Here is a 12,449-nt window from a genome sequence, read left to right on the forward strand (position 1 = left end):
GGGATGCTGCTATCCCTGGAAGCACATCCCCATGCCTGGCTGTGCAAGCACCAAGGAAGCTGCTGGCTGCTGGGGTGCTTCCCGGCGAGTGCTTGGAGCAGAGCCAGGAATTATTGCTGCTGGCTCATTATTAAACCGCAGCTCCTGAGGCTGAGCTGGGAGATCAGTTCCTAATGTTGTTTCACGTCGGCTTTGCCCTGCAAGCCGCGACATGCGGCGCTCACCACGAGACACCAGCCAGCTCCGCAGGCTGGTGGGTGCCCCGGGAAGCAGCCACGATGGGCTCCTTTCTGCTTCTTTCCTAAGAAGAGGATTTTTCTGCACCACTTATACAAGACTTGCTCAAAAGGCAAGCGAAACCCCTTTGCGATTAATTTTTGCAGACAAGAGGCCGCTTGTGAGCTCCTGATCTCTCGGCCAGCGCTGCGTTTACCGGGTTGTTGTTTCACCGCTCGGAGCGCGCAAGCGGCGCCGGCTGCCAGGGCTCGCCTGCGCGTGCCTCATTTCTTTGCAAAATGAGACCCTTTAGGGGAAAGGTTCTCCTCGCAGCTCCACGTGCCCACGTCTTGCATATGCAGGGGCAGGGTGCTCCTCTGCTCCGCGCGGCGCTGGGCTGCACCGGGGTTGTGGGTGCTGCTGCAAAGCCCTCCCGCCGCCGCTCTGATCCCTCTGCAGAGGCACTGAGAGGTTGTCTAGGGCCTCTCCTGCCTGTTTATTCCCACTGGTGAAAAATTATGAGTTTTAAGTACAGTTTGAGAAGTGGAATCATTTGAGGCAGGGGGTTGCWTTTGCAGGGCGTTGCGCAGTGCATGGAGGTGTCCCGGGACACTGTCTGCCTGTCCAGTATCTGCAGTGTTTGCAATGCGGAAGGAAGCAGACGGATATTCCTGGGAATAGGAGCATGTGGAACTAAACAAGTACAGGGCACCGGGAGCTCCAACGGGGGCTGCAGAGCCAGGAGCACCCCAGGACGAGCCCAGCACCCCAGGGTGCTCCCGCTCCTTAGACTCATCCATACAACAAGGCTAATACCCCCTGGAATTTGCAATTCCCGAGGGTTTGGAGCTACATCCTATGGAGGGGGAGTGATGCTGGCCAGGTTGTGGGGCACTGTGTGCTGCCTTTGCACAAGCAGGTTAGAAAATCTGCCTCCGCATGAGCATGCTGGTTTTTGTTCTCCTTTTCAGTTTAGTTCTGCAAACAATTTTTGCCTTCTCTACTGGGGCAACTCTCCCTTGTCCTAAGACTTTGCAAAATTTCTCATACACCAACTATTTAGGCACTTCTGTTTTACTGGAGCCTTTCTCTGTGTGTCTCCTAGCCTAGAAGYTGCCTGATTTAAAAGGGAAGGAAGTGCAAGCAGAGCATCGGCACAGCCCGGAACATGAGCATGGAGAGCTTTGCAGAGTTCCTGAATAAGCTCAAGGAAATCCATGAGAAGGAGGTCCAAGGTAAGGGACATGAGAAGCAAGGTCATAAGGTTCATGGAAATGGAAAGGATCATGGCTCCTTGATGTCCTTGATCCATCAGGAGGAGACTGAGGTTCATGGAGAAAATCAGCACTTTTTGAGGCTATAAAGAGGAAAGGAGGAAAAAGCCCATTTTTTATGTCTGATTTTATGGTTCCCAGGGAGACCCASTGACCATGGGGATTGCTCTGGGTTAATCACTGTGGATTTGACCCTTTCCTGCCCTGCTGTCTCATTCCATGATAAATCCGAACTCCCAAGTGCTGCTATTACCTGAGCTCACCCAGCGCCCTGGGAATGTCCCCAGGGATCACGGCTGCACCTGGGATGTACCCTGGGGCCGAGGCCACGGGGCCTTGGATGATTATTTAGAGACTGAACGTGGGGAAGTGGGAAGCTGCACTAACCTGCAAGGCAGAAGGAGCAGGGCTGCAAGGCTCTGCTGAAGTAAACTGTAGAATAAGGATGGATAGTTCAGTCTCCGAGGGAGTTGCCAAATCATACATTACTAAAATCAGAACCATTAAGCTAAGCAAAYAAATGCCAAATCCAATTGTTTTCCTATTAGAATAATTCCCAGTATTAATATTATGAGCACAACAGCAGCGCTTTCACTGCATTCGGGCTTATGAATTCATTCTTGTCTTGTGTAATTTTAGGCCATGGGAGAGCACAGAGGAAGCTGTTGAGCAATTTAAAGCGCATGCTTGCAGCTATTTTGCATAAAACAGAGCTGACASAACCTAATGTCTGCAGATCCATCAGTGAAAGCAGTTCTTGTTGAGCTGTAAATATTCTCTGGGATGCTCTGCAGTCCCAAGAATTATAAAATACTGCCCATCTGGGAAATGCGTGGTGTAAGTAGAAATAATACAGAACAGACTGTGGGGGTGGAGTGTAAACTCATTAAATCAGGAAAATACAAAATGTCCTCACATTTGGTACAACTTTTCCAGTCCTGTTAAGCTTCTGTCATTTAACAAGGGCAAATAAGGAATAGGGCTTGGAAATTGATGCCGCTTACTTGAAATGATGCACCCTCCTGAAGGCGAGCTGCTGCATTTCTGCTTCCAAATCAGCTTGGGATTTGCCAAAAAATGCCCAGTTCTCAGGCTCTGTTCCTCATTCCAGGTCTGCAAACGAAGCTGACGGAGCTGACGACAGAGAAATGCCGGTGAGTGACATGGACTCCGTTCTCCGCTTCTGCACCTTGAGGTGCCTGCAAAAGTGCCGCGAGATTTGGGGATCGTTGCTTGCCTTAGCTTGGGCATTGCCATGCACGGACACAGCTTGGGGTGGCGTTTTCCCTAGGACAGTTTGGTTATCCCTAGAACAAGGGATGAGGAGTGACTTCCCACCAAGCCATAAGTGCCCTCACCAATGCCTGYCTCCTCTTCCTCCTCTTCCTCCCCCACATTGCAGCCAGGGCTGAGCAGGGCTTTCCTTGCTCCAATCCTTGCCTGCCAGACAGCATCCCAGCACTCCTGCATCCCGGTATTCCTCCATCCCAGTACTGTAGTCCTCCAGTGCAAGCAGCACAGCAATGAGGAGGAGAAATCCCTCCTGTGAGCAGTGCCTTGACCATAAAGCCACAGGCTCCGGGGGAAATCCAGTAACTCTTTCTTTTTGCCTGCTCTGTGCTGTCTCTTATCAGTGATGCCCAGCGGATTGAAGAGTTGTTTGCAAAAAATCACCAGTTAAGGGAGCAGCAGAAAGTCCTTAAGGAAAATGTGAAAGTGTTAGAAAACAGGTAAGATTTCTTCTTGAAGAAGACACTGTTTGGCAGTGCTGAGTGGCCCCTCCTGCAGGGACAGCTTGATTTTTGGGGGTCTCCCAGCAGTGGGTTGCAGAACAGGAAGGTCTTTTCTCATCACCTGGGGATGCCAGCTCCCATACCAGCAAATGCAAAGGTGTTTCCACAAAACGAGTGGTGTTGGGCTTGGATGTGGGGGGTCAGGGGCTGGGCTGCATGGATGGCAATGTCCCTCCAGCATGGCAGGACATGGGGTGGCTGAGGGTGACATCGGGGTCCCCAGGTCTCAGATAACCCAGGCCTTGGCTCTGCCCTAGGCTGCGCGCGGGTCTCTGCGACAGATGCATGGTGACCCAGGAACTGGCAAAAAAGAAGCAGAATGAGTACGAGACGTCCCATTTCCAGAGCCTGCAGCACATCTTCATCCTCAGTACGTACCGAGGTCTGCTCCCAGCTCCGCTTTARTTCTCTGAGCCTTTTCCCCAGTTAGGGAGGGAGGCGTTTGCCCATGGGCAGGGGAGATGGAAGGAGCTCTGGCAGCAGGGAGGGCTCAGTTGCTTCCTTCTGTTTTTAGCACCCAGCACATTTSGGGGAAGGAAGGAAAGTCAGAGCCTGGTACCAGGGTCTGCTGTGGTCCCCTCTCCCCAGCACAGCACCGCAGCAGCTTGTGGGGAGCCCCAGCAGCACCTTAACCCCTCGCCTCTCTCTGCAGCTAACGAAATGAACCGCCTGAAGGAAGAGAACAAAACTCTCAAGGAAGACCTGAAGAGGCTCCRAAGCCTGGAGTAAGCTCCTCTGGGTTTAATTCCTTACGTGGCGTGTTGGTCTGGCCGGAGGTTTCCCTATATCCGAGCAGGGTTATGGCCCAACCACAGCATCCTCAGAGGTATTCCAGTGTCTAACTCCCACAGGTTGCAGCAGAAGATAAACACCAGAACACTTGTAATGATCCAAATCTCTTCTAACATCTGCTTGCTCCCCTAGTCACCTGCACCCAAGGATTTAATCTGTGGGTTCCTTGGAGCAAGGTATGATTGAAGCAGGATGTAGTGGGATGAGAAAGGCAGGGATGCCCGGGAAAGATGGGGGTGTTTTCTGGTCCTGCATTTCCCATTAGCCCACCCATAGCGGGCTGTCGTGGGAAGCAAAACCAGGCTGTTTGACCACCGCCTTCAGTGCAGGATTTCACAGCTTTTCCATGCCAGCAGCACGAACCAGGATAGACCCCTAGCAAGACCTGACAGCTCTTTGCAAAGTCATGGGGCTCTGCATGTGTGGGGGAACCAGGTATCTGAGTCAGAAGAGCAGGAAAAGGGCTGTGTTTGGTGTGGGAGGAAGAGTTACAAGCAAGGAAAGGAGTGAGCCAAGGTAAAGAGGGAGAAGTGGTTTGCTCCAACAGGTTAGTATCTTTGCAGAGCACTGCCGTGAAAGCCAAGTAACCTGTCACACTAGCCAATATATACAAATCAGCTCATTCCTCAAGGGTTTAAAGTCCAGAGGAATTAGCACCAAGGGATTAGTTTGGAAATGTGTTTTCTTTGGAGATCAGAAAGTCCCATCTGTTTAAAGAGAAACTCTCACTTTTATGTCCCGATGCCTTTGAGGCCGTGGAGCCTCCTAGCCCTAGGTTGCTGAGCTTCTCTGAATTCTGAACACTCCTGCTCCCTTCTTCCCTCTTCTCAATCATTTGTGCCCCTCTCCTTTCAACAGGGACAGGATCAAGCACCCGGGAGTCATCTCCAGGGAAAGCAGCTCCAGCCCCAGCTCTCCCTTGGCTTTGCTGTCCCCCGGGAGCAGGACYCCTGGCAGTGACAAAGCACCGCGGGGAGGTGCAGAAGAGGAGAACCGTGATGTGCACCATGATGTGTCTGGCCTCGAGACAGGAGAAGGTGAGAGCAGAGCGGGGGCAGACACCAAGTTTTTGGTCTCTGCCAYGTAGACCAAGCCATGTAGACATGGCTGTATTCAGACAAGCAGCTGTGGGGGAAATTGCCTGTTAAGGGATAAACACATTGCTCTGTTTTAGAGCAAAGAGCCCTTGGAGATGCCTGGGTGTCCCTACTGTGAGAAAAATGTAACACAAGTGTGGAACCACTGCCCTTTTGGTGCAAAAACTATGTGTTTGCCTTCCCCCTGCCCTGTGCAACATAGGGTACGTTAATTCTGGTGCTGGCTCGAGTCCAGCGAAATCTTGGCCCAAATTTGGCAAGCAATCTTCCCTAGGAGATGTTCGGTGCCTGCCAGGGTGTGCAGGGTTTCCAGGCTGCTGTCATTAGCAGCTATGAGACCCTGGCACGTGGGAGAGGAACGTGGGGCAGCCGTGGGGCCGTCACAGTCACTGCTTGTGTCTTTGTCTGCAGAAAAGTCTACAGGACCACGAAACTCGCCAAGCTGCAGGACTTCCCCGAGCACTGTCCTCCCAGAACCCAGCCTAGCAGAACTGGTGAGAGCTGCCAGTGCTTGCCTAATGTTTTCAGGCCTCTTCTCCATTGCTTTGGTCACCTTTGCCAGATCAAAGTGGGTGGAACTGGGTAGTGAATGACCAAGAGGCACCCAGAGGGTGAAAGAATTGGGCAATATGTCCTTGCCAGAGCCAAGGAGAGAACCTATCAACTGCCAGGTTCAACCTTGGCAGAAATTGCCACTAGCTACAAGAAAAACATATTGAGTTTGGTACGGACCTCCTGTCTCCAGCTGTGAGAGTCCAAATCTTCAGGCTATTTCCATATTTATACTTCATGATAGGTCCACAACCTGTCTAGTACCCTAGTACCTAGTACCTCTGTCCATCACGTTGGTTCTCCACTTGGAGGTTTCTTAAGGAACTCTCAGAAGTGACAAACCCCAGAAGGTCACACGGGCCCACGTTTTGGTACTGGAGCACTGTAAATAACAGAAAAACCTGGAAAATGCAAAAAGCGTGGGTGCTTTTGAGTGCAGAATACAAATACACCACTGTAACCCTGCCCATAAGCATCTCAGAGGTTTCTCCACCCGCAGCACAGTGGATATCGGGATGCTCATGTGGTCATAGCACTGTGTGTATTGCCGGCGAGTCTGGCACTCAAGGATACCATTTTTTGCACCGACACAAAGCTGCCCTGCCTTTGAAACACAGGGTATGAGGGATGCAGAGTGATTTGGAGAGACTGGGCCCTGAGGCTTCCAGACCTGGAGCAGCATTCCCAGCCGTGGGAAATAGAGCCACATCCATACCTACATGCATGGTTCCATTCTGGCACCGGATTCACTTACCCGAATCCACGGAAAACCTGAAAGAGCAGGTGAAAAGGACTCTTGGTGAGGCTGCAGGCTGGCTGTGAGGATAACTAATGGGGATCACAGTGAAGGCTGGTTACATCTGCTAATAAGCAGGGAAAAGTCAAGTCAGGACTTGTTCTGAGCCTTGCATGACAATAGATAAAGATCATGATGTTCTGCCCTCACACCTTGGGCCTCCACTGGAATTATACTCATTAAAGAAAGGTATGGTAGGAGCTCACACGAGTAAAGCTTAGTGGCCTGAAAAGGCAGGGTCTTGCCTTGCACAAGTTCCTAAATCATGTCGTGATCAGAGAAGACTTGTGGACCTCCTGGGGTATATATTGGAGCAACCAGAAATGAATAATCATGTAGATGCCACTGAAAAATATAAAGGGGAACTTTTCTGAGAAGCCAAATACAAATATCATTTAACCTTTGGTTGGAATTCAATCAAATTACTACCTATCATTCATGGGGTAAAAATGATAAAAAGATGCTGTGTAGTCTTTCCTACCGAGCACTTAGGAGCTGTACTCCCTGTTGGCACCAGTGAGGAGCCCTGTCCCTGCTCGTGATGTTCTCRGTATTGCTTTGAGAACCACTTGGACCAAGGAGGACAGTGGACAGGCTCACGTGGACTTTTTCCCCCTGCCATAGGCATCCCAGAGGATCTCCAACCAGTTGCACGGAACCATCGCCTTGGTGAGACCCGGCCTGAGACCATGTCTGCTGGAAAGAAGTCCAAGAAGTCCCCCAGGAGCTGCACTGTCCCCATCCGCGAGGAAGACTCCTCTCCCAGCGGAGCGCGAGCACAGCCCTGGCCTCGAGGCGTGAGTTACCTGTCGCAGCTCTCCGTGCGCTTGCATTGATCTGACCTGCCAACAGCCACTGTCATCTTCCTCATTACACGTGGGGGGTTTCTTTCCCCATCACTAGCTAGATCTTGTCCCCATCAGCCCGTGGCCACTCTCACTCATCGCAATGAATAATGAAGGTTAGGTGGAAATACTGGATCTGGCGAGGCAGGCTGGAAAGGTCACTGGGTAGACTGTGATGAGATGGCYGATTCTTGCTGTGACCACCCACCTTCTCCAGACTTTTTGTACTGCCCACAGCCCTGGGGATGGGGGGACGGCTCTCSCAGTTTACACCAGCAAAAACGACTGGAATCCAGCCCTACGGGAACCATCTCTAGTTATTTCAGCTGCATCAGGTAGAACTGGAAAGCGAACCAGCTGCCCCGATCTCCAGCCCACAGAAGAGCCAGGAGATGACTTAAGCGGCAGGCAGCAATCCCTGCTGCTCCTTATCTATTCTAATGGGCTCTTCTGTGGGGCTCAGCACTTTCCAGGGCTTCTCCTTCCCAGTGATTTCAGAAGCAGGGAGCAAAGCAAAGCCAGCCAGTCCACCTGTAGAGACAGCAAGTTTCCCRGACTGGGAGTAGCTCTGCAGTCCCGGCGCTCATGCCCGTGGGAGCTGCCAAAGAGGAAGCAAGAGCAGTGACCGGGTTGGCATGGGCAGGTTCACTCCCTGCGCTGGCCTTGACATCAGGGGAGGACAAATTGGTCACCAAAGGGTTGACTCTGTTCTGGAKGTCTTCAGGGGCCACCAAGAGCATCACCTGCAGAAGCTGGGCAGTTAAATGAAAGCTCTTTAATGTTTTTTTCTTTTTTTTTTGGTGTTCCTTTTAGTTATGCAGCCAGCAACCCGGACTCCCCCAAGCTTGYTCCATCCTACGAACACCTAAAGCTGACGGCCAGGACGGAGCAGCTCTGCCTCCTCAACAAGCGCTTTCCCCTGCACCAGCTGGGGCTGGCACGGAGCTGTAGCCCGTCCGACGGCGACGGCAGCTTCTCCAGGCGTCTCCTGGGGGCCAAGGAGGCCGGGGGCTGCAGCCGGAGGCCGCAYGACGGCTGGGAGGAGCGCGCGGCCCTGCTCAAGTTCCCCGCCGCCGCCGTGCTCTACGTGCAGGACCGGCCCCGCGAGGGGCAGCTCGGCTCGCCGCAGCCCCGCGAGCGGCTCCCGCGCGGCCACCGCGCCAGCGAGGACGACGACACCGGCCCCGCGGGGCGCTGCCCGTGGCGGAGCGCGGCGCCGGGCTGCCGAGAGCAGAGCTCCTTCCCGGAGGACGCTGCGGATGGGAAGGCCGAGGCAGAGCTTTGGCTGAGCCGGGAGGGCTCCGAGCGGCGCGGGAGGGCGGAGGCGGCGCGGGACGACGGCGCGGACATGCCGCTGGATCTGTCCGACTCTGGCCGCGGCAGGGACGCGGCGGGGGCTCTGCGGGGGCGGCCGAGCCYCGCGCTGAGCCCGGCGGCCCGGGGGTCCCACGTGCGGCACCGCRCAGGGTGGGATGACTTGTGCCTCACCTACCGCCGCCTCCAAGCCGCCCGAGCCCAGCCCGGCGGCGTCAAGGAGGAGGAAGAGGAGGAGGAGGAGGAAGCTGAGGTGAGTGCAGCCTGCACTGGCATCAGCTCCATCCCCTACCYCTCTCCACAGCATCTGGTGTCAGYCCCAGCACAGTTGCAGTGACCATTAATCCTTCTTGAAAAGGTCCACGAGCGAGCGGCTTTGCCTCACGTGAAGCCATGGCAGATATATTTGCTCATGACAAAAGTCACAGGCACAGTCTTTGCTTTTTGCTAMGGTGAAGAACAGCTTGGAAACCACCTTCCCCACTAGTGTCCAAAAGGTTTTTCTTGCAGGTTAGAGTAGCAGTGCCCACGGAGCACCCTGAGCTCTGCTGCAGCGGGTCCTGGCCACCTCCGACTGCCCCTGTTGGGTCACGGCCACCTCCAGCTGCCCCTGCTGTGCCCGTCCCTGCAGCGCTCAGGGGTGGCACTGGCCTCTCCTGCCTGGCAGGCCACGTTTCTAGGAGCTAAGGCCACGGCAAGAGCTTACAGGGCTGCTGCCCTCTGTGTCTTTCAGCTCTCCTTCGCATGGGTGGCCCCTACAAGCAAGATGACATCAAGTGACACCGAGGCCCTTGCGGAGAGCAGGATGAGGCTGTCCCTGAATGCACAGAAGGAAGAAGCAGGTAAAAAAGCCTCAGGGAAATGCCACATTTGAGAGGGCAAGAGCAAAAGATGCATTTTGGGTTGTGTCATGAAGATGCATTTTGGGTTGTGTCAAGGTGACCCATAGGAGGAAACTCTGTGCTGGACTCTGCAAACACCTGTAATTCCTACAGCCCAAAGGAATGGCTAAATAGCAAGGAACCCCTTCCAGGTGCACCGGCCCCCAGCATTTTTGGCACCATCCCGGCTCACCTTGCAAGCCCGACAGAGCAGCCTGCACCCTCTGCTCACCCACGGGATAGGCAGAGGCTTCAGGAGCCCAAAAGCTTGACATTTGCAGGATGGCACAGAGAAGAACCATCCATCCCGTCCCCTTTTCTTCAAAGTGTGCCCGAGCTTGCACGGAGGCAAGGTTGAGCACGGAGCGAGGGATGCTCCTGCCTCCAAGGAGTAGGAAGCCACAGGCTCCTCCATTCTCCCTGCTCCATCCATGGTTAAAACCTGTTCCTATCCCAAAGCAAAGAGCTGGGGACACACAGGGCTTCCCGAGTGGGACACGCGTAGGAGGTGGGTGTCCCCCGACCATGCCAGGCTGTAGCCATGAGCAGTGCAGGGAGAAGCACGTCCCCGAGAGCAGCTCCCTACCCTACCAGCCTTACTGGCTTGGCCAGAAAGTTGAGCTCGCCCGGATTAGTTGGTCTGGGTGTGTCGGAGTGGTTTGGGAACACTCTCCAGAGCAGGATTTTGCACGGTGGAGGGGGGGGGTGGAAAAAAAGTGGAGGGGAGTCCTCTGTGATTTACATGTTAAGGAGATATCATCATGGCACAAGAATTTAAACCGATTACATTCTGGGTGTGGGAAAATACAGGACTTTCTTCAGTTCTCACTTGGTTGACACAAAGCCCGGGAAACAATACCCCAACAGTTCTCACTTTCCAGTGAACCTTAACCCCAGCGGGACAAAGCGAGGGCAGGAGCGGGTTCTGCGGGGCCCGTGAGGCTCCAAAACACAGAGGAGGGCTCAAAGCGAGGGCTATTTTTAGAGGGAGGAGGCTCTGCTGTGAGTGTCCCGTGTGCTCAGGCCTGGGACAGCGGGACCCTCAGTGCGGTGGCCCGAGGCAGCAGCGCTGCGGGAGGGCCCAGCACCTCCTGATATGTCTGCGTGTGGAGCAGCAGGGTGAAGAGAGCACCCTGAGCTCCGCTGCAGTGGGTCCCATGCCACCTTGGGACTTCCAGGTGTCCCAATGCAGATGCCTGGTGTCAAAGGCCTGGATTGCAGTATCGCCCATCAGGCTCCGCACCTGCCACAAAACCCTCTTGCTTTTGCATTTCCCTAGATGATGATGCCACCGACTCTGGGAAGCAGGACTCGGAGGAGCCCGACACGACGGACAGCGAGGTTGGTTGGCTCTGCTCAGCCCCAAGGCTTCGAGTGCCTCTGGTCTGGCAATGCTTTGGGTCAGGGACCCTTGTGCTGGGAGGCAATGGGAGATGTAGGAGGGACTCGCTAGTGACAGCGGTGACGGCTCTTCCTACACAAGACACCAACCCCCTTTCCAACCACCTATTTCCAGACTGACTGCTCTTCTCTTTGGTGTAGGTCGCTGTCCCCTATGAACACAACATCCCCCAAGAAGCCCAAGCTGAAGGGAAACATTCCAGTGMCAAAGACAGAGCTCCTGCGCTGCTGAAGAAGAGAAAAAGAGCACAGGATGCCCGGACAAAAGGTAGGAAGGAGAAGCTCCTTTTGGGATCACCTCTTTCCTGGCAGAGCTCCGGACACCTACAAGAATGGGTCTGAGTCCTCATGTTTGCCCAGCCACCCCACGGAGGTGCAGGTTGCAGAAAGCCAAATTCCCAGCAAGGATTTATTGACACACGGAGAAAAGTTTCTTGCCAAAAAAGTTTCTCTATTGATTTTATTTATTTTTTTCCCCGAGAGCGGCTGTAGAGGTTTTCAATGGGACATGTTGTACCCTGGTTTCCTACAGGTGAATAAGCAGAAAGTTGTTCCCGATAAGGGCCAGGATAAAACAAGGTGCCTGCCAAGCCTGAAATACGGCCCTGTCAGAAACATCCTGCGGTGGCAGTCGGCAAAGAAAGGGCGGTGTTGAGCTGCGGGAAGGACAGAGAGGGCTCTTGCTTAGGCATCAAAGGGAGCTTGTTTAACGAGGCAGCTGCCCCTGCCCTCGTCCTGGAGACGTGGCTGCAGAAGCAGAGCGCTGCTCACACCATGCACCTCACTGCAATGCTCTGAAAGGGGGAGAAATCCCCCCAAAATGCATCCTGGTGATCTGGGAATGCTCTGAACAGGGGAGAAATTCTCCCCGAAAAACACATCCTATGTGAATGGGATGTGGGAACCTGTCCAAGTAGGTTTCTCTGTCTGCTTCTCCTTTATGGGGTGGTTTTTACCTTAATACCTCCCCATCACAACGTGAGAGTGTTTCTCTTCATCTCCCCTTTGCTGAGCTTGCTTCCTCCCACGCATTCCTCATTTTTGGGACTTGGCCATACAGTCCCTGTGCACCCACATCCGTGGCTAACACCTGTGCTCATCTCCCTCTTAACAGYATCAAAGAAGCCGCACAGAGGAAGAAAGAAAGTGAAAATCGAGGAGAGCTCGGCGGGGGCACCAGTGCCCCCCAAGAGCCCGGAGAGCCGCTCCGCTTCCCCCTGCGCCAACCCCGAGGACACTTAACGGCAGGAGGGGCCCAGACACCCGSAGTGAGCACGGAGAGGGCTGCAGGGCTCCATACGGACCCACAGCGGGACACGTGAGGGCTTGGCACAGGGCAGAGCACCCTGGAAAGGCACCCGGGCGCTCCTGGAAGAGGTGGATGGACGGATGGGGGTGCCTTGGGGTAGCTGCTGGAGCCAAGTGGGCTCCCATGCACATGCAAGGATGAGGAGGCTCCCAGCTGTGCAGCACAGACACAGACCACTT

At 54.2% G+C, this 12,449-nt stretch overlaps 1 protein-coding gene across 1 annotated transcript; it reads left to right on the forward strand.

Moving 5' to 3' along the window:
* Positions 1 to 1,384: 1,384 nt before the first annotated feature.
* RBBP8NL (RBBP8 N-terminal like) lies at positions 1,385 to 12,203 on the forward strand. Its single transcript, XM_026042004.1, is given in 13 exon segments — positions 1,385 to 1,451; positions 2,602 to 2,644; positions 3,125 to 3,220; positions 3,541 to 3,653; positions 3,936 to 4,008; positions 4,934 to 5,112; positions 5,584 to 5,666; positions 7,145 to 7,328; positions 8,187 to 8,938; positions 9,413 to 9,521; positions 10,840 to 10,901; positions 11,103 to 11,229; positions 12,076 to 12,203. Coding segments are annotated over 13 exon segments (2,016 nt in total).
* The last annotated feature ends 246 nt before the right edge of the window (positions 12,204 to 12,449 follow it).

The sequence above is a fragment of the Nothoprocta perdicaria genome, unplaced genomic scaffold, assembly GCF_003342845.1.
Source record: "Nothoprocta perdicaria isolate Ctin4 unplaced genomic scaffold, notPer1 scaffold_3, whole genome shotgun sequence".
NCBI classification, from domain to species: Eukaryota; Metazoa; Chordata; class Aves; order Tinamiformes; family Tinamidae; genus Nothoprocta; species Nothoprocta perdicaria.